The sequence below is a fragment of the Staurois parvus genome, unplaced genomic scaffold, assembly GCF_062004578.1.
Source record: "Staurois parvus isolate SC_StPar_1 unplaced genomic scaffold, SC_StPar_1.0 ptg000525l, whole genome shotgun sequence".
NCBI classification, from domain to species: domain Eukaryota; kingdom Metazoa; phylum Chordata; class Amphibia; order Anura; family Ranidae; genus Staurois; species Staurois parvus.
Genome location: NW_028318321.1, coordinates 9,219,970 through 9,241,833, shown reverse-complemented (window position 1 = coordinate 9,241,833; position 21,864 = coordinate 9,219,970). Strand labels below are relative to the sequence as shown.

Genomic DNA, 21,864 nt, shown 5'->3' with positions numbered 1-21,864 from the left:
AAGATGACATAGTGCTTGTAGTCAGTGGAAGGAGGAATAGTGTCAAGTCATTGGTATTAGTGGGAGGAATATTGCCCCATCATTGGTATCAATGGGAGGAATAGTGTCCCATCATTGATATTAGTTGGATGAATAGTGCCTCATCATTGGTATTAGAGGGAGGACTAGTGCCCCATCATTGGTGTCAGTGGGATCACTAGTGCCCCATCATTGGTGACAGTGGGAGGAATAGTGCCCCATCATTGGTGGAAGGGGAAGGAATAGTGCCCCATCATTGGTCACGAGAGGAGAAATAGTGCCCCATCCTTGGTGTCAGGGGGAGCAATAGTGCTCCATACTTGGTATTAGTTGAAGGAATAGTACCTAATTGTTTATATCAGTAGGAGGAATTGTACCCCATCATTGGTGTCAGTGGAAGGAAAAATGCCCCATGGCTGGTGCTAGTGGAAGAAATGGTGCCCCCGATGGCCAGATAGAGGCAAGCAAAGGGCCACATTCGGCCCACGGGCCACAGTTTGGAGACCACTGGAATAAATTAACCCAGCTGCAGATATGGATCCTCACTTGAAATCTCTTGGTGAACCCAGGAGCTACATAGGAGAAAGATAAGCTCATAATGTTTGGGAGGACGGGAGGAGTATTGGTAGTGCAGTGTCCCAGAAAGTCTGTATGCAGTTTATGCTTAAATGCTGGATAAAGCACTTTTATTCTGTGCAATGCTTCTACTTTTGTTTTAATAAAGTGAAACTTCTCCATGTGATGAGCCTTCCTTTTTCTTATGTACCCTCTTTTAAATAAAGGTTCTACCCATCTGGTGAGTGCGTGTGACCACTGGACATGTTCTAGGGATTGATGAAAGCAAGCATTAGAGTACAGGACTAGAAATATTTGTAGCATCTTTTAAGTATGTGCATGTTTATTAATTATGGTGGTTATTTGCTATGGTGGATGGACATTGATGGACTGCTCGCTTTGATGTGATGACATTTTTATCTTTATTTCATAAAATGATAAATATTTTGGTTAATTTATTTACTGGATATACTATACACAGTAATTGTAATTAAGATGGGGTTACTTGTCACCTGACATTAAGGACATGGGGGGGGGGGGTGAGCTCTGCCTGAAGTTCTGATCACTCTCTCTGCTTGCGCTGCCTTCCTCTTCCCTCATCGGCTGAGCAGGTAATGAGGATGGGCAAATCGGAAGCATGCTGGTGTAAGCAGACACATGTCCATTTGCATCTGCCTCCCCATAGAGAACAACGGGTGGTCCAATCATGTCTGCCTGAAAAACGGATAGGAGCACCGGAACAGTCCGCCCATGTGAAAGGGCCCTTAATCTGGATTTTTGCCTTAAAATGATTGTAAAGTTTTACACAGAGCATCACCAATTGTTCTCTTCTCAGGTCCCGCTCCTGGGTCCTCCTCTTCTCCGTGCGCCACCATAGGAAGCTGCTTCCTATGGTGGCACACATGCAGGTTTGATCCCAAGCCAGGTTTTGTGTATTTATAGAAACACACAATGCGGCTCAGCCCCCCCCCCCCCCCTCATCACTGGATCTGATTGACAGAAGCAGGAAAGATAGCAGTGCCGTTGCTATGGGAAACAGCGCTGGATCAAGATCAGGCTTAGGTAAGTATCCGAGGGACAATAAAAGGGTTTTTTATCTTAATGCATAGATTGCATTAAGGTAAAAACCTTCAGCCTTTACAACCACTTTAAAGTGATTGTATAGGTTCTGATTTTTTTTCCTTTAAAATAACAAACATGTCATACTTCCTTGCTTTGTGCAATGGTTTTGCACAGAGCAGCTCCGATTCTCCTCTTCTCGGGGTCCTCGCTGGACTCCAGCCCCCTTCCCCCCACTGAGTAGCCAAGCGCAAGCTGTTGTGCCACACACAGAGTGCAGCTCAGCCTCACCCCCTTGTTCCCTCCTCACTGACGGTTTCTCAGCCAGTGAGGAGGCAGAGACCTGGGAAAGCTTCTGCTCTTGTGCACATCGCTGGATTGGACTCAGATTAGTATTGGGGGGCTGCACACACTTTAAGGCTTTATCACTATGCACAATGTGGGCCCTTTCCTATCCAGTCAAAATCCCAACCTCTGAGACCACTGTTCCTTTACCATTCATGCCAACCAATTTGTACAACTGAGACTTGGCCTAGAGCAGCCATGCATATTTCCATACAGCTTCCACATGTAGAATTAGATTGAATTATGCTGTTTACCAATAGCAAGTACGAATGTGACCTTGCATTGTAATGATGACAATCTGTTTTTCCAATTTGTCCAAATGCTACAAAAAAAAAAAAGTATGAATGTTTCCATGGTTAAATCTCTCTTTAGTAAAGCAGATCACATTCAGTATTCCTTCTTCCAGGATTCCTGCCTGTGCAAGTGTGCTTACAGATGGTGTTTTCCTATCACTCCCGCAGCTGCCTAGCAACAGTCTATAAATGTTAGGACATTTACAGCACAACGGAGATGTTATCCTAAAGTCGCTATACACAGGACCCGATGATTTGTATGGAATTTATACCTTTCAATATATTAATAGCATGGCTTCCATTTAAGAGATAAACACATGGGTGATGACGGTTATTAGGGTCGTTAAAGTTAATACTGCATCACGTGAGCATGATTTAATGAATAAGGGCTTGTGATTAACTCTTTCTTAGTCAGGCTACTTTCTGGCCTTTGTGATAAGAAATTCCAAGCAAAAGGGTTTTCCTTTTCATTTATTTATTGCTGAATATCTAAATCAAAGCACAAGCTAGCAGTGTCTGCGTTCATCACACCAATAACCAGAGAGAGGCAGATTTTCCAGAAAAGGTAGTATTTTGAATGCATTTTCCCTTTTATGTCAATGGCCAGCTGAACCAATGGCCTTAAAGCTTTCAAAGTGACATTCGTCAATATGAATCCAATCAATGCTATATCCAGGGGCAACATCACAAGCAGGGTCCTGCTTCTGTTCTCCTTCCTTTGGACAACCAAAATTATGATCTCTAAATGGCCAGAAGTTTGTGGACACCTGACCCTCACACCTGTAGGTACTTACTGGAAATCCCATTACAAAACCAGGCACTTTAACCGTTTCGCTGCCACCATCATATTGCATATGGCAAATCTGACAAGTCGACTGTTGCAACTGCTAGTTGCAAATGATAATATGGCTGTACAGCCACTTAATCACTTCCATGTGCCCCTGTAGTGCTCCCCACTTGGAGGGTGCCATAGAGAGGGGGGAGACAAGTAAGAAAAGAAAACAAAAATAGGAAGCAACAAGCATTAAAACAGTTCCGAGTTTCACTGTCATGCTCCTCAGCCACTGTGGTCAGGGAAGAAGGAATAGTGTCAAGTCATTGGTATCACTGGGAAGAATATTGCCCCATCATTGGTATCAATGGGAGGAATAGTGCCCCATCATTGGTATTAGTGGGAGGAATAGTGTTCCATCATTGGTATCAATGGGAGGAATAGTGCCCCATCATTGATATTAGTTGGAGGAATAGTGCCTCATCAATGACATTGTATGAATGTAAGAACATTTTCTTCCCACTGTGTAGCCTGTATATCTATTTGTGTTATATGACCAGTTATTTGCTAATTATTTTAGTTCTTTTTTCCATTGAGTTTAATTGCCACCAGCTGATTTACATATATGGGCAGTAACAAGCCCATTATAAATAATGCATGTAAGGTAGGCATTTCATTGGTCCTGACAAAGCTGAGTGCAGGGGCGAACTGACAACTCATGGGGCCCCCAGGCAATAGGGGATCATGGGGCCCCTGTGTCCTTGCCCAAACTCAAAAAAGCCTATGAAAAAGGTACCAGGGGCATCTCATGGGGCCCCCTACTAACCCCGGGCCCTCAATAGGGGATCATGGGGCCCCTGTGTCCTTGCCCAAACTCAAAAAAGCCTATGAAAAAGGTACCAAGAGCATCTCATGGGGCCCCCTACTGACCCCGGGCCCTCAGGCAGTGCCCGAGTTTCCAAATGGTCAGTCCGCCCCTGGCTGAGTGAGATACGCCCATCGGCGAAATGAGTTGACGTCAGATACGTCACTTCCAGTCGGACGCATTGGCGCCACACATGCAGTCCTCCAGGGGAGGCAGCAATACACGTTGGCTACGAGCGGTGCTAGGCTGCGCAAGTACCAAGATGGGAGCGGGGCCCGTTTACTTGTAGTTCCGATGGTGGCGGGTGCCTCCGGGACCATGGGCGGTTATCCTTATGAAGGAAATTCTGCGAGAGTATCACCTAAGGCATGGGTGGTGAGTGATGTGCAGCACATATAAACGGGAATACGGCGCATGTACGCCATTACATATCCAGTTTAAGTGACTCACCTATTGACTTCCCACATGTCACCTATTTATTTCAGGATGGGGACATCATGTCACATTATCTGAAGGTGCATCGCACCCTATGTTTACTACAAGGCACGGATGATCCTGTATTTCATATTACAACATTACCATTAAGGAGGTGTGCAGCCCGCATGTTGCGGTGAAGAACCCCCTTATGGCAGGGCTCTGCCATTTCTACAATACTATGGAAGTCATATAGTGACAGAACTGTGGCTATCAAGTTCATCTAATTTAATATTATGGACATGACTACTCCTGTTTGATATCTCACCACCTACTCTTGCTACATATACCTACCGTAACTACTATCTGTTCTGGTTATTACCCAGTTAGTGGTTGTGGAGGCAGATTGTCTCTATATATATTTTTCTACAGTCTATATACACCTGCTAAGGTTTATTGGGCAATTATATCTGCTACCTGGTACACATGATCAGCCATATACTGCATTATTTGCTCTGCCATGTTTGGTACAATTTTTTGAAACACCCCCTGCTTGGCGGTGTAACCATTGTGTCAGTGCTGCATATGTATTAGACCTATTGTCACTATATCTGCAGCGCTTCATTACTTTGACTGGTCATGACGTCTGTTTTTAAGTGATTTTAGGTCAATTTTGATGTATTTTCTTATACTGAGGTGATGGTGAACATGTGTATTGTGTAATAAAGCATCATTTTTTTAATTACTTTTGAGTATCGCATTCTGTCCATAATGTAACCACTTTTTTGTGAATCTCTTTTCACGCTCCTTTTTTGCTGCAAGAAGATAATGAAGCCTGATCTGCTATCCATTAGTGTCAATGGAGGGCAGGTGAGACATGAGGGTCACTAAACAGAACCAGTAACAGCAGAATAGTATCACTTGGGGACTTTTGGTTTCCTGTGCAATAAAAAAAAAGTAAAAAAATAAAGTTATACCCAAGCATTTAAACCTTCCTTTAAAAATTTTTTTGACACCCCCCCCCCACATACAAATGTAAACACACACGTTGGGGTATGCTTACATCAGAAAACATGTTACATATAGGCATGCCAGGGTGAGAGCAAAAATTCTAGGGCCATTGTTCATGGTTAACTCTAAACTGATGACCTGTTTGGGATTTTAAAGCATTGTCTATGGAGAAATTACGTTACTCAAGTTTGTTTCCATTTCATAGGTGCACGCTATTTTAAGACTTGTCATGTTGGCTATTTACTTGAGGCAACCTAATATTTTGTTTTATACAAAAATGGGTAATATATCATGTTCATGTACCTTTTACTGATATTTTGCATTTGACAAACTATTGCGCTAATATTGTGTGACAAAAAAAAATTTAACCTATCACCATTTTATCCTCCATGGGTCTATCAGGCCTTACATGATTTTCTAAACATGTGTGCAAAAAATACAAAAACAGTAGTAGTAGGAAAGGCTAAAACAAACGGTATAAAATGTTGTGTCCCTGCTGCTTATGCACATGTTGGTAGAAAAGGAAAAATAACAACATACATAAAAAAACACTTTTTTTTTACTCTTCTTTGGTGCGGTCTTGTGGTTGCACAGCTTTGGATCCCCTGTGTCAGTGACCAGCTTGTGCAGCTGGTGGAAAGACAAGCTGACATTGAATACTGCATTGAAAGCCAGCAGGTAACATCAGGACTCTCTGAATTCAGCCATGTTGTTGGGCTCACACAGCTACATAGGGGATCTGAAGCTGTGTGACTGCACCAAACAACAGTAATAAAGGTATTTAGGCTGATATTTTGTTTGCCAACAGTATGCAGGATATGTATAAGCAGGGGGGACACAGCATTTTAAACCCTGTTTATTTTAGCAATTCCTAGTACTGTACTATTGAGTTCACCCCCAACCACCTTTGCAGCTATAAGTGCCGGTTCACATATATGGATATTGGATGTGGTTTGAACCGCATCCAATCTGTAGGACACCTGAAATATTATTGCTTCTATGGTGCCTGTTCACATACAGTTGTGTTCAAAATAATAGCAGTGTGTTGAAAAAAGTGAATAAAGCTCAAAATTCTTCTAATAGCTTTTATTTCCATACACACAAATGCATTGGGAACACTACACATTCTATTCCAAATCAAAACATGAAGAAAAATATATCAAATTTGTGTTGTTCCTCTAAAAAAATTTAAGAAAAGTGAATATTAGACTGTTAAAAAAAATAACAGTGTTTGTATTCTTCTTTACACACTCAAACATTCACTATATAAACTGAAAAATGTTTGAAGATTTTGCTTTCCTTTGAATCACTTAATTAATATTTCGTTGTATAAGCACTGTTTCTGAAAACTGCTGTACATCTGTGTTGCATGGAGTCAACCAACTTCTGGCACCTGTGAACAGGTATTCCAGCCCAGGATGATTGGACTACATTCCACAGTTCTTCTCTATTGCTTGGTTTTGCCTCAGAAACTGCATTTTTGATGTCACCCCACAAGTTTTCTATTAGATTAAGATCCGGGGATTGGGCTGGTCACTCCATAACGTCAATCTTGTTGGTCTGGAACCAAGATGTTGCACGTTTACTAGTGTGTTTGGGGTCATTGTCTTCTTGGAACACCCATTTCAAGGGCATTTTCTCTTCAGCATAAGGCAGCATGACCTCTTCAAGTATTCTGATGTATTCAAACTGATCCATGATCCCTGGTATGCGATAAATAGGCCCAACACCGTAGTATGAGAAACATCCCCATATCATGATGCTTGCGCAACTATGCTTCATTGTCTTCACAGTGTACTGTGGCTTGAATTCAGTGTTTGAGGATCGTCTGACAAACTGTCTCCGGCCACTAGACCCAAAAAGAACAATCTTACTTTCATCAGTCCACAAAATGTTGCGCCATTTCTCTTTAGGCCAGTCAATGTGCTCTTTGGCAAATTGTAACCTCTTCAGCACGTCTTTTTTTCAACAGTGGGACTTTGCGGGGGCTTCTTGCAGATAGCTTGGCTTCACATAGGTGCCTTCTAATTGTAACAGTACTCACAGGTAACTTTAGACCTTCTTTGATCTTCCTGGAGCTGATTGTTGGCTGCGTTCTTGCCATTTTGGTTATTCTTCTATCTATTCGAATGGTAGTTTTTCACTTTCTTCCACGTCTTTCAGGTTTTGGTTGCCATTTTATAGTATTTGCGATCATTTTAGCTGAGCAACCTATCATTTTCTGCACTTCTTTATATGTTTTCCCCTCTCCAATAAACTTTTTAATCAAGGTACGCTGTTCTTCTGAACAATGTCTGGAACGACCCATTTTCCTCAGAATTTCAGAGAGAAATGCACTGTAACCAGCATGTACAACATTTGCTGTCTTCCTTCCTTAAATAAGGGCAATAATTGCCACCTGTTTTTCAAAGAATGAATGACCTCACTAATAGAACTCCACACTGCTATTATTTTGAACATGCCCCTTTCAATTAGTGATTCAATTACACAGAATCTGCAGCATGCATGTCATGACTGTTGGGTCTGTTGGATTTCTATTACTCTGCTACACCTGCTAGTAAATTATTTGCCATGTAGAAATATCATTTCTACCAAAAACAGTGAATGATCAGGTTAGTGCTATTATTTTGAACACAACTGTATGTCCGGTGCACTGGCAGTGTGGATTCAGTGTGGATTGAAAAAGAGTCATGTACGATTTCTGAGCAGTGGGGCCCGGTTCAGGCACGGATTACAGGCTACTGACTGTTATGGGAACTGTTTCTAAACTGCACATGTCATCAGTTGTGAACAGGACCTGATCCTGATCTAAACCTGTCCTGAACCTGCTGGAAAACCGACCTGAACTGCTGAACAACTACTCTATCAATTAGCTGTGAAACCTGAGCTTCAATCCACACTGTACATGTGTGAATCTACTGTAATAGCCTTCAGTATGCTGCAAAAGATTTCTACAAGAGTTTGTGCTCACTGAGCAAAATTAACATTTGTGAGATTAGGTACTAATGTTAGATACAAAGATCTGACTTTTGAATGAATTCCAATTTATCCCAAAGCTGCTCAGTAGGGATAAGGTCAGAGTTTTGTACAGGTCACTCGAGTTCCTCCACATCAAGCTTATCAAACCATGTCTATTAGACTTGTTTTTGTATGCAAGGGCACAGTCATGCAGGACCAGAAAAGGGCCTTCCCCAAACTGTTACCATAATTGAAATAACACAGTTGACTAAACTGCGTCTGCATGCTGTAGCCCTAAAATGACACTAAACGATATCCTTATTCTCCAAAAATAATCCATCCACTACTTATTGGCCCTGTAATCTATTTTTCATAAAATTGTTCATTACTGTTTTACTGCTTCCTTGTAAAAGTCTCCGCAAGTTTTTGAACCACAACTTTTGTAACTAGTAGTGCGTGTACATTATGGTCACGTGTATTGCTCTAGGCACACTACAATTCCCATAGTCCATAGTCCATCTTGGGAGCAAGCAAGAGAGGGTAGCTACATTCACACATACGGTGGGACCATGAAGAATGAACATAGCCACCCTCTATTTGGAAATGAGATGACAGCAGCAAAAATAAGGAATTTGTAGATCTGGAGAAAGTTGAGAGCAATAGAAGGTTTTTTGAGTTAAGAATTTTTTTTTTTTTTTTAAACCAGAGTTTGTCAGTTCAACACTACACTTTAATGGAAATACATGAATGAAATAACTTGGAGGAGTGTATTTTTAGACATATAATTTAACCATTGTTCCAGTTGGAATGATTCTACAGTTTCACCTATTGATAGAACTGTATGAGATGAAACCCAGAAGGTAGTTGGAACATGTTTGAGAATCCGACCACCCTCAGATGTCTCTGGCTGGCTTAACTTTAATACACAAATATTATAATTGTGCAAGGATTCTTTGCTAAAACACTAAAATTATCTTATTATTTATTTAAAATTACATTTCTTTGTCATTGTTTTCATGAGAAAGGAATTTTACAAGTACAGCTTGCCAGCAACAAATTCTTTAATAATGTAAAGAGTATAGTGTGCCTTAATCCATAGCAACCAATCATTATCTTATTAAATATGCCCAAGTGTTTGCTAGAAAACCATCAGACACATGCTGTATTAGAGCAGACTCTACACTGCAATCTTAGATATCCATTCACTGGTTTGGCAGTCTGTATAAAATGCATTAAAAGCATAGCTCCTAGATTGTAAGCTTGAAAGAGCAGGGCCCTCGATCCCCTCATGTTTTGCATTGTATTGTTTTTGTTCTGTCACATGTTCTGTCCCCCTTTGTAATGTACAGCGCTGAGCGAACTATTGGCGCTTTATAAATACTGTATAATAATAATAATAGCAAGCTGTTTTGCTTACAGCCATCTGCCAGGCTTCCCAAGCCTTCTTGAATTGTAAACCATCAACTGGCATACACATATGAAGACTGTACAAACCATACACAGAATCCTTTACCATCCTATAGGTATCAAACCACTTATTAAACCTGCTCCCTCATAAATATGTATAGGTATAAAAGCTTAAATATGAAACAGCACAATTATTTAAAGGTCAACACCAGCCAAAACTGGCCTGTATTTTGGACTGATACCTGTTGATTGAATCAGCTTTTTAATGTGCGGTACGCAGGATAATCAACACAAAAGGTGATGATAATGGCATGTTTACTAATGGTAAAATCCTGTCCATACAAGGCCCCTGGTGACACTAGTGACTACTCTAATCTACATGATCTATACAGTTTACAGCCTAGTCAAAATTTTGGATAATACAAAGAACAATGGAATTGGTTCAGTAACTGCAAATAAGGTCCTTCTTAGCTTTATTTTCATCCTTTCAAATCTGAAAGCTGTCTGTAAAAAGGATTCATGGTTTGAAGGTCAGTAAATATTTTTGGTTTGCTCTCCATTTCTGTCAATTCCATGAGTATTGTCCAGTAATACACACACAAAAAATATGAGATCTCAGGACATGCCATGAATATGTAGATGTATATTTTGGGGGAATTGGCAATCTCTCCAGGGTCTAACCATGCCATATCGTTCCACGTGGCCTACTGGCCAGCTTTATCTTCCCACTAAACAGATTATGGAAGGACACCACTTACAAATCAAGACATTTCCTACCTTTAAAGGTATCCCGGTTTACTCATCACTGCCAGCAGTCATTACTGTTACAAAACATAGTGTATATCTGAGTACCAGAAACTGTTGAACCATGGAACATCCAATTGTCTTGGAGGATCGAAAAGGAAAAATATTTTCCAACTGTTGGAGCAAATTGGACAATGATCTAAAAGGTTTTTTTTTTCTTTTTCTCTGGATCAAATATAGGTACAGGGTTCTGTTTATGGAGGATTTCCATTATTGGTTAAATTTGAAGGTCTTTTTTCAACCTGACTATGTTACTATCAGTACAATAATTATATTGCTTATTAGGACTTATTTCAAGCATCCAGTCATGCTGACTTCTAATCGTTCATGTAGAAAAAGTCAACCCATTAGGACCCTTTAAATGTGCATTTATACTGCGTAACAAGGGACAGATGGTATTAGCGTCTCCTAGTAATGAAATGAAAGTTCAACCTGTCCATTCAATATTCTACTGCTTGTAGTAAATCATGTAGAGGGTAAACATAGAAGATAGAAGTTGCTAGACCTTAGCTATTGACCTATTAATAGATAGAATATTTAAATAATTTAAGTAGAATAGGAGTCAGGAAGTTCCAAAGAAAATGTAAAGCATTTAAAAAATGTTTAACAGTATCCTTTGAAATACATTAGGTTGATTAATTAAGGTACATTAAATATCTGTAGCAATATGTTAATGGTTAAAATATTTGTGCCTATGCATAATTAGTAGATATAGATGTGTACTGGGCAGCTTTATTTTCTCATTATACAGTATATGCAGGTTCTGCCTCTTACTGCTTCACAGCTGTTGTGTATAATTCCTCCTCCTTACAAAGTAAAGCTAGCTATAAATGGTCAGTTTTCTTGTCATTCAGCCAGCGGGCTGAATGGAAAATATTATCAGATTCCTCCATCCACACAAACAAGTTGGGTGGAGAAATCCTTCCACCAGGACAATGTATTCTGGCAGCGGAACCCACCAGTGATCAGCAGCTGCTGATCAATACAAATTTTCCAACACATCCTTTCGACATAAGTCAGTGAAACGATTGATTTCTGTTAAGCAGGGATGGCCACACTGATCAAAATTCTAATAACTGTGGCCAGCTTTAGTCTATTAGTCAGCTGAAAGAAAAAACAGTACTGTTTGGTATCCCATGCAAACAGGACAGAATTTTTTCACAGAGCCCTCTAGGCCAGCCTTTCTTACCCAGGGCTCCATGGAGTCCTAGGGTTCTTCCAGGGGTTCCTTGTGCAATGAGCAATTTCTGCCTCCCAGATAAGTAACCACTGACAACTTACAAAGCAGGGCTGTTGGAACTACAATGTACATGGTGACCTCACAGCTGTAACCACTGGCCAGAGCACCAAAGAGCACTGCATAGAAGAAGCAATGGATAAAGTAAGTAAAAGTCCTTTTTATGGGTGCCCTGGGCAAAAATGATTATTTAAGCCTTTCAGCGTCAGTGGAGCCCCACTGCTAGTGTAGTTTCCTCAGTTCATTGGAGTTCAGCTGTAAATCAGGAAGAAAAATACGGGAGAGCAAGCTTTAAAAATACAAAAGTCACATCAAAAATAACCTTGAGTTAAACAATGCACATACCTAAGAATATCTGCTCTTAGCCTAGGCTTTCTCTTTAAAGCATTTTGACCAGCTGTACTCATTAATGCAGCAGGCCATCAAACATCAATCCGCTATGGTTGTCATGTGATGTTAGAGTATCTCTGTGATTTATCTTCTGTGCAATTTACTTTTCTAGTTTATGTGGATTAGATCATTGCAATTGCTTCCAGGTGCAAATTTTTTCCTTTTGCTGATGGAAAAAAATTAGTAACATTCAATGTTTATTGCTTATCTCTGGGCAAACACAGATGGTTTGTCTTCTCTTAGGCTAAGTTTACACTTGTGGTAAGTGAGCAGTAAAAACAGGCAGTTGAGCTACATTTTTAGCATCCCTTTAACTGCAAAAGCAGCCGGATGGAGTTGTATACTTACTGAGGCTGTGATACTTTGCTTCACAGTGAGGCAAGAAGTATACTCCGTGCAGTGTTCATCAGGCCATGTTGCAACTACCAAGCAAAAGCAAGCAATGCACAGTTCCATGGGTGCTTTTAGGGGTTGAAACAGGCAGTGAGGTCGCTACATAGCCCCACCTGTCAAGTGTCCTCTGAAAAGTGATCCAACACAAAGATCGCTATTCAGTGGGCAATGCTATTGTAAATGAGCCCTTAGGCTTCATGCACCTGGCCATAAGAGGACCTTACAGCTTTATTCTGGAATTTCTGTTTACCCAGGAGTCACAGGTGCAGCACACTGCCAGCAGGCTGTCAAAATTAATGGCTGAAATACACAACATCTGTATGCCAACACACGCATATCTGAGCATTACTTGTGTACAGGGACTGCTTTTTCCCCAATATGTAGAAAACAAGACCATAGTCCTGTAGAACAAGCCGCACAGTGACATGAACAAACAGGTAGGTATTGGAACTCAACAGACTGACTTAATAGACATGTCATAGTATCCTCACCCAGGGTGGACCACTGTGAATGGCCATGGATGGCGATTTCTGTAGGAGGTGTGTCTACATGCTCATTCACTATCATTCTTCTGATACTTGTGTTCTAACATGATTCAGAACAGGAATTCAGAAAACATACTTTACTTTTTACATGTATGTGCCATTGCCAATCAGCAGAGAAAAATCTGGTGTTTTGATGCCTACTAACAAAACTCCAACACTGTATCAGGCTATGTGCCTGGACACTGCAGGTAATCATTCAACACATTTGCACCAATGCTAAATTTAAAGTATATTTGATTTTCCTTTTGTTAATTTTAGGTAGAGTAGCAAATAGAAGAATCCCTGTCAGTTTTTTCTGCTATCTGTGTCCCATTCAAGAGGTTTCCTTTAACTTCCTTTCTTGGAGACATGTAGGAAGTGAGAGACAATCCCTGTAAATTGTTCTTAGTTGTCACAGGAACAAGTGCCACCATTGGAAGATTCCCCCCACTCTTCCTATTCTGTTTTTAGATCAGTTTCAGTCTCAGTGACAATGATCACTGGGCAAACAGAGAGGGTAAATCTTCCTAGGAGGGACACAGGCAGCACTACAAAACTTGACAAGGGATCTAACCCCTTGTCACTGTATCCAAAACAAAACAAAAAAAAAGTTGTTTCCCTTTATATACACTTTAAATATGGAAAAAGACACCTACCTACAGAGACCTGTTGAATGTTGCATGGTACATTCCCTAAACCAGGGGTCAGCAACCAGTACATCTCAGCCATGTGACTGGAGGACCCCAGTCAAGGCTTGCTGACCCGCCATCCCAGAGCATCAAACAGAGTGCAATGCAGAAGGATAACTTGTAAAGTTGGAGCTGTAGTAAGGAGCAAGAGCCACATAAGTTGAAGTCTCCTATGTAGTGCTGGCTCCTACAACTTGTCATGGCGGGTGGGTATAGCACCTGCCAAGCATGGCCCATTCAAGTCAATGAGGTCGCTCTGAAAGTACCCTGCAACCTTGTGCAGTACAGCAAACAAGGGGTTAAACAGGCCGTGGTGTGTTGCTTCCTAACCACCTGCTTTAACCCCATTGGACCCTGCAGAAGCATGCAGTCATTGGGTGCTTGCAGAGTGACCCCATTTACTTGAATGGGTCTCGAATGACAGGCGGTAGCACCCACCAAAAGCAACAGGGGGTGTAATTCCTGCTCCAGCATGTGTACACCTTTGGCTGCTGCCTCAGCAGCTAAAGAGGGTAGAGATTGGGGCATTACAACCGTGACTCAACCTGCAGGGTTTTACCCCCCAACTTTACTTGTGAACGAGCCCCAAGGCTGCTTTCAGATACAACCAGAGCTTCATTCACAAGTGCAGCAGGCACTGCTGCCACTTTGCAAAGTGATCTGAGTGTGTTTGACAGGTGGTGTGCAGGCGATATGTTGCCTCCTCCCCACCTGATTTAAACCCATGATTTCAATGCAATGTATGTGATTGTGATACAGTAGTGACACAGTACTACAACAATTAGAGGTTTAAATCAGGTGTGAAGAGGTGCCACTGGTCGACACTGTGCCCGGTGATCTTTGACATCTCCCGTGTTGTTCATGTAGATCTCCACCTATTTAAAGTTGCCTACCCCTGCCCTAAACAGAGAACCTTTGAGAGTCAAAGTGCCCTTTTAGGGGAATGGGGGGGGGGGGGGGGGTCAGGACAGAATCTATTTAAATAAAACCTTTGGCCTCCTTTCATAAAACATGTAATACCTTCTGTGGTTTGTGGTTTTGCAATGTATAATTAATCTATCTGTATTTTTTGTCATTTTGAAAACATTCCTCGAGCATCTGCCTTTGTGAACACTTAGACCATTATCTTCATTGGGGTGCATTAATACACATTTTTGTGCATTAATATGCATTGTGTTAAGACAGCCCATTGAAATGAATAAGCTGCCAACTCACCCTAACATGCTAAAAATCGCACATGATCCTTTTATTTAGGGTCCTTTCACATGCATGTTCCACTTTTTTCATGAGTTCAGTCAAGTTTTTTCAAAGAAAAAAAGATCAGTTTTTACATCAGTTTTTTACATCCACTACCAATGCAAAAATGGAACGTTTGTCCGTTTACATCTGTTTTTCATCCGTTCTGATTTTTTAACAAAAATAGGATCTGTTCCAAAAAATGGATGTTGACGGATGCGGATGAACATCCGTTTAGATTCGTTTTTCTATAGAGATGTCTATTTTTCATCCATCAATGGACAAACGGAATGCCCCTGTTAAAGTGGCCTTATTTTTTCTTTTTCTTTTTTTTGTACAAAACAAGACAGGTGCATTGCCTTGGTGCATTGGGGTGCCATTCAAAATTAATGCAACCACAATGCAGTAGTGCATGCTGTGTACATTGCCATGCTGCATTAATGTAAATAGACCCTAAAGCACAAGAAATTATGCACAGGTCAGACTAGACCAGGCAAAGCAGTTCATGACAGGCAGAGCACACTGGGACTTGTAGTCACTTAAGTGGAAATTCACACTAGAATTACTGTTTGTACATTAAACATCTACTTAACACATGTACAGTTTAGAGCACATTTTAACAATCAAAATCTATAGAAATGATCCCTGAACGTATATCCATTTAACAAATGTATATTGATAAATGCATGGCACCAGGTTTAATTTCTATCCATGATCTGATGCTCCAGTGATCAGCATTGAAAACTGCCAACCATTTATCAGGGAATCCATGCAACTCATGGTGTAACTCAGCCCACCTCTCCAACCCACCATGCCATCTATGTATTGAGATTGCAAAGCCAGACTAAGAAAGGTGACTAAGTGACACTATCATTTTCATGGTGCTGTGCTTGAATGGCTGGCAATTTCCAGTGCTGATTGCTGGACAACCTCAACATGGACAGAAGTCAAACCTAGTACTATGTTTTTGATGAGGTACATGTTTTGTATGGCTCTTTAATGTTAACAGAGAAATTCTATGGTGAACGTCTACTTTTGTAAACTGAAGGGTTCTCCAGTCCTACTACAGACAGACCACCATCATCAATTTATTGCTTATAGACAAAGTTAAAATGTTGTAGTTTATGTTTTAACAAGTTTTCTGTATACATATTAACTATCAACAAATCAATAATGAAACTAATAGAACTTAAAATAATAGAACTAAAAAGCTGGAGCAGGAGTAAAGAAATACAAATTTAACTTAAGTCAAAACTTTTGTTTTAATATTAGGATCTAATGGTGAGGGGCTAGAACCACTTTCTGCTATTTATTGCTGTCTGTGTCCCCATTAGGGAGACTCCCTCTTTCTAATTGTTCTGATCACCGATATCACTGGGAATAAAAGTGAGAGTAAATCCAAAATTGTGAGTTGCCACCAGAATAGGAATAGAGGGTAAATCTTCCACTGGGGACACTTGTTCTTGTGACAAATGTCTAAGGTGAGTGATTCCACCTGGCTCCTTGAATTTTTACAAATAAAGCTAGTCAAGCCATATAGTGCCCACAAGGCCACCCAGGGCTTAAATTGTGATTGATTCAGCATGACTTTTCCAACATTCGAGTCATTTATGGCAGGCATTAGTGCAGATATCCCTGGAAAGTTCACTTTCTGTTGAGTCTACAGAATAGGAAGTAAAGACAAATCCCTCTAATGAGACACAAATAAGAAAAAATGTACATGATTTTAATCCCTCCCCTACTACATTAAAAATTTAAAAAAAATGTTTGGACTTTAGGTATACTTTAATATAGAACAAATAAATACAGCTGGTAGTACTGGTTTAGACAAATTTAAGGGGTGAAAATACTACAGTAGAAATTGTAATAACATGCTATAACCTATAGCAAAGAATTAAAAAATCAGCTCTCAGCAGCCTAGGCTAGGTTAATTAAAGAAGTATCTTGTTCACAGTATTCAGTTTGTGAAGTACATGTAGTACTTTGTCCCATCTTCCTGGGTGCCATATAATGGTAGCTGTAATATTGGACATGGCCATGACTATCGGCTCATGGCTGCCCGACACTGTAGATAGCAAGGAGAATTTTGGTAGTGAGTGTCTGTCTTAGGCTTCCTGCACTTGCCTGTGGGAAACACTGGCACAAGCAATGCAGAGGGAAGTGAGGCTGACATGCTTTACTCTTGCCAGATCTTGCTACCAAAAAGCAGCCAGCTCCTTTGTAGCCTTGGTGTATCGCAGCTGTTTGCCAAGGTGGAGGTGCTGTCCAAATTTGCAGACAGCATTGCAGATGCCTAGGAAGATGGGACAAAGTAGTGTCTGTACCTTGTTCTAGTGGGAATTAAATACTGTAAGAGAAAAAGTGATGTTTGCAAAGCTTGTATCTTAGTAGTGGTTATCTGATTTTTCTGCATTTTGTGAAATTCCAAGTTAAGTAGATTGTGGTATATGGCTGTGTACAAAATTTGAATAATAGTAAACATTAAGGCTTTATACTGCAGTAAACTTTGAAAATAAGCCCCCTTAGGTACCTCCCCCTCTTTGTTGCACCCCTCACAGGTTCCTATGCAAACACTGACTTCCCTATCTGCTAGTACTGCTGAGAGGTCACAGAGGCGGTGGTGTATGCCTACTTGCCCACAATTTAGGTTTTTCAGTAGGATATGGCAGTTCCATGAATAGGGGGAGAATTTACATACGGCTTCCAGCTGTCTACTGTTAGTGGAGGGGCATCAGTTTAAATGTTTTGGGCAGATTATACGTTTAATTGAACTTTACGACCTTTGCCATTTTACGAGATTTATGCAGAATATAAGCATATACAAATCTGATTATTCAGAAAACACAAACAGATGAACATAATTCTGAGGTCCATATATTTTGATTAGACAATTCATCTATGAAAAATCCAGCTACTGTTTAGCTTTTTATTATGCAAAAATCATTCCTGTCTTGACTACAAAACTTAAACTATTTAGCTGGAAATGTACACATTTACCACATAAATAAGGCACACACACTCAGAGTATCATACACACTACATCCAAAGGCAATGGACCAATCCAACCAATGCGTTATGGCTTGGCCAGCCATCAGGCACATAGCTACATATGACTGTATAGCACAAATACACAAGTTTGTGTGCACTGCAAACTACATTCAATACAGAATTCTCATCTAAAGATTTAAAAGTCAATAGTGTAAGCTGCAAACCATGGAAACCTAAACACACCTACTACCCAAACAACCAGAAAAACCAAGCGACAATAATCTAACATACACAGGCAGGACATTGTCCTGGTTTGTATTAGCCCTTCCACAAGCTTCCCCCATCTCTACATGGGTATAATGAGAGGTTCATTATTTTTCCTACACAATAAAGGAAATTTTGGAATCAGTCACACAGATATTTTTCCAATACGCTGAGAAATCTGTGTGTGTGACAACAAGAACTTTTGATGGTCCAGAGCCATTGTAGACAACCCCACACTGACCAATAGTGTCAGCTGCATCAGTTACAGGTATGAGATTGGCTTTGTCCACTCTAATTGACCATTTCTATATAAGTACACAGCAAAAAGCAAGAAGCTTGCAAAAAACAATGACCAAATTATACCTTTCCATTTGAGACACTGAAAATACAAAAAATAATAGCTCCATGGTTTCTGTGATTTACTGCACTTTTCCTAAATAAATAAACCCAAAGTCATTAATTACCAAATGCACCCTATCTCACCTTTTATAAGATATAATAAGATGCATTGAGCTGTGTTTCAAGAGTTATATAAATCTGAGTGCTGCATTGCTCAGCCTATTCTGCTACTAACAGCTAATACACTGAATGCCAGAGCACCTCCTTCACCAGCCTAGGGAGCTGCAGAGCCTTGTGTAGCTGATGCACTCAATTTAATTATATGTGCCTCTGATTATGCAAGCGGTCAGGGTCTCAGGCACTTTGCAGCAGTGCCATTTTCTAGAAGGACAAGAGTGCATATTACACAGGTGACTTCATTCAGACAATACACTCTAATAGCTTCTGCTTGAAGACACATAGAGCCCTATGTTAAAAAACAAAGCTTGCTTGCTTACAGCAGCTGCAGAGATGGGATGTGCAAAAAACTTCCCTCTGGGATTTCTGTAAATTCAGATCTCACAAAGGACCTGCAAAATAAAGAAATGTAGAAATGCATAAAAAATCAAAAAGTAAAATGTATTATCTTAATTTGGTGTCTTAAACAGTTAGATGTATAAAATACAACAGTCAGGCTTATTCAGTAAAGAATGATGTGCAGTAAGCAACAGCAGCAATGTTCAGTTTTGATGAAATCTAGTTGCTCGGCGTTACTCTACTTTGGACACCACCAATGCTCTTTGCTGAAATCTTCTTCGTTACCTTCAGAAGAATTTTCTAGGATTCTTATAGCTGAGCAAATCTTTAACAAGAATGACAGGTAGTGAAAGACCCGTCCACCTCTAGATCATCCACCATTGGCATCTATCACAACTCCCCTTACCAACTTGCCCGAAGCTCTGTTATGGCACACACAATGAAGAATCCTGTCTATGGTGAAATTCCAACCTTTACATTTTGTAAAAGAATTACACATAAAGCTACTAAACAAAACCATATAGCTAATAAATCCACATAGAAGACGTTCCGTTAAGCAATGTAATAACACATCATGCATGTAATGTTAACCTGAAAGTCAAGGCTTGACAGTAGTACAAAAAATAATACAGTGAAGTAGTAAATGCTTACTGCCCCTTACAGTGAGATAACATCAGGAAGGAAGGTGCGAGGGATAGTCTTGGCATTTTCACATAAGGCATTGTCTTTGGTACAAGTACACCAGGTTGGGCATTTTGACTTGATTGGTTTTCTCCCTTCAGTCTTGTTTATTAACAAAAGAGCAAAGGAGATGCAAAGGAAGATGGCAATCCTTCTAGGTGGTCTTCTACCATTCCCCATCCTCTAGGTATTCGGTGACTGCAGCCAGTAAGACGGATAGCCCAAACCATGAACAGCAACTATACTAAGGCCAGTGCAAGGATCTCCTTCTTCTTTTGCTGTCTTCCTCTCCTTAGCTACTGGCTTGCTGCGAAAGACCTGCAGCTTTATCAGAAAGCAGTGTGTGTATGTGTGTGTGCGCACAGGGGGCAGTGGGAAGACTAGAGCTGTGCTGTCTGATGGGGAATGTCCCACTGCCTTGCAATAGGAGCAAGAACAAGGGACACATGCATTGCCATGTAAATATCAAGCTCACACAGCAGCAGAATGCCAAGTGATGTCATTTAGAAAATGCACAGCCTGCTGATTTCAAAGGGAGGCCCTTTCCTTGTGAACCAAAAATAGTACAGCATTATGTCTTGCCGGGGCTGAGAGGAGGGGAGGGAATTCATCATTTTCACTGAATCCCTTCACGGTGAAATCCTATGGGAACCTTGTCTTATATATTGCAGGACATTGAGCAGAGCAGAGAAGAAGGAGGTAGTCTCTGCTTAAAGGTTCCCACAGATACAGGACAAATGCCCATCAACTGTCATGTATGCCAATCAATAGTACAATGAATAATTAGCCATTATCCTTGTGCACAATAAAAATAATGAAATACACAAATGCACCTGGCAAAGAAATGTAATAACAAACTACAGTTTTACCCTTAAAAAATATTTGTGAAATTTGAGAATATATATATAAGCAGTCTGCATAAAGTATATGTAAAATCTATAACTAAAATCTCATATAAGCTTTCATGCGTTCATTCAGATTCTAAAGTTGTTTTCAATATTTTAAACTGCAGCTTTCATTAAAATAACACCTGCCATAAAGGTCCTTGTTCAGGTAATTCCTTTTATAGGGTGACAATGCTGTCTTTGTCTACTAACTGCTTAATGTTGTCAACAGCACTAGGGCTTCCACTGCAGCAATGGTTCACTTTTGTCATCATCAGGAAATCCTTTCTAAAAAATGCCATGCAGTCATTGCTGAAGTACATATAAGTAGACAGTATGGGGTTGATTTACTAAAACTGGAAAATGCTAAATCTGGTGCAGCTGTGCATTGTAGCCAATCAGATTCTAACTTCAGCTTGTTCAATTAAGCTTTAACAAAAATAAAGTGGAAGCTGGTTGGTTTCTACACATAGATTTAAGTTATTTTTACCAAAGAAATGTAGCAGTATAAATTTTGGCCAAACTTTATGAAGAAAAATAACTTATTTTCAAAATTTTATAACAGAAACAAAGAAAAATTAGTTTTTTTCATATTTTTTGGTCGTTTTTTTTCATTTATAGCGCAAAAAATAAAAAATCCAGTGCTGATTAAATACCACCAAAAGAAAGATTTGTGTGGAAAAAAAAGGCAAACATTTCATATAGGTACAGTGTTGCATGACTGAGTAATTATCAGTCAAAGTTTGACAGTGCTGAAAGCTGAAAATTGGTCTGGGCAGGAAGGGGGTATAAGTGCCCTGTAGGCTAGTGGTTAAATCATTCACTATCGGTTTGCAAACAAACCCACAGTATCCCTACTTCACTACGTGCCCCTGTCCATCAAAAATTATAAGAATTCCCTACCTATACATCAACACCGCTAAACCATGTATACCCGCGCTGTGGAAAAAACCATAACCATCTACTTAGCAGCGCTGGATAACTAAAGTGCATGAGAGTCATCAGAAGGAAAATTTCACTTTGAGAGACCAGTCAGAAAAATGTTAGAGAAAAGGATCCCTTGGTACCCATATAAGGAATAGACACCATTTCCTCTAAAGACCAATTTAAAGTGACATTAATAGCTCAGTTTTTATTTTTTTTTTAAAATAATTAACATGTCATACTTACCTGCTCTGTGCAATGTTTTTGCCAGGGCTCCTGCCCCTCCCCCCTGCTGAGT

At 40.2% G+C, this 21,864-nt stretch overlaps 1 protein-coding gene across 2 annotated transcripts in view; it reads right to left on the bottom strand.

The window, feature by feature from the left end:
* Positions 1 to 20,269, bottom strand: part of LGI1 (leucine rich glioma inactivated 1) — a 64,779-nt gene extending 44,510 nt beyond the window's left edge. For both annotated transcript variants that reach the window (XM_089690319.1, XM_089690320.1), the window contains exons 1-2: positions 19,739 to 20,269; positions 19,059 to 19,130 (exon numbers count right to left, since the gene is read on the bottom strand). In XM_089690319.1, the coding sequence (XP_089546445.1) occupies positions 19,059 to 19,130; positions 19,739 to 19,938 (272 nt within the window). In that variant the 5' untranslated portion in view covers positions 19,939 to 20,269. The remainder of the gene's footprint in view (positions 1 to 19,058; positions 19,131 to 19,738) is intronic.
* Between the last annotated feature and the right edge of the window lie 1,595 nt (positions 20,270 to 21,864).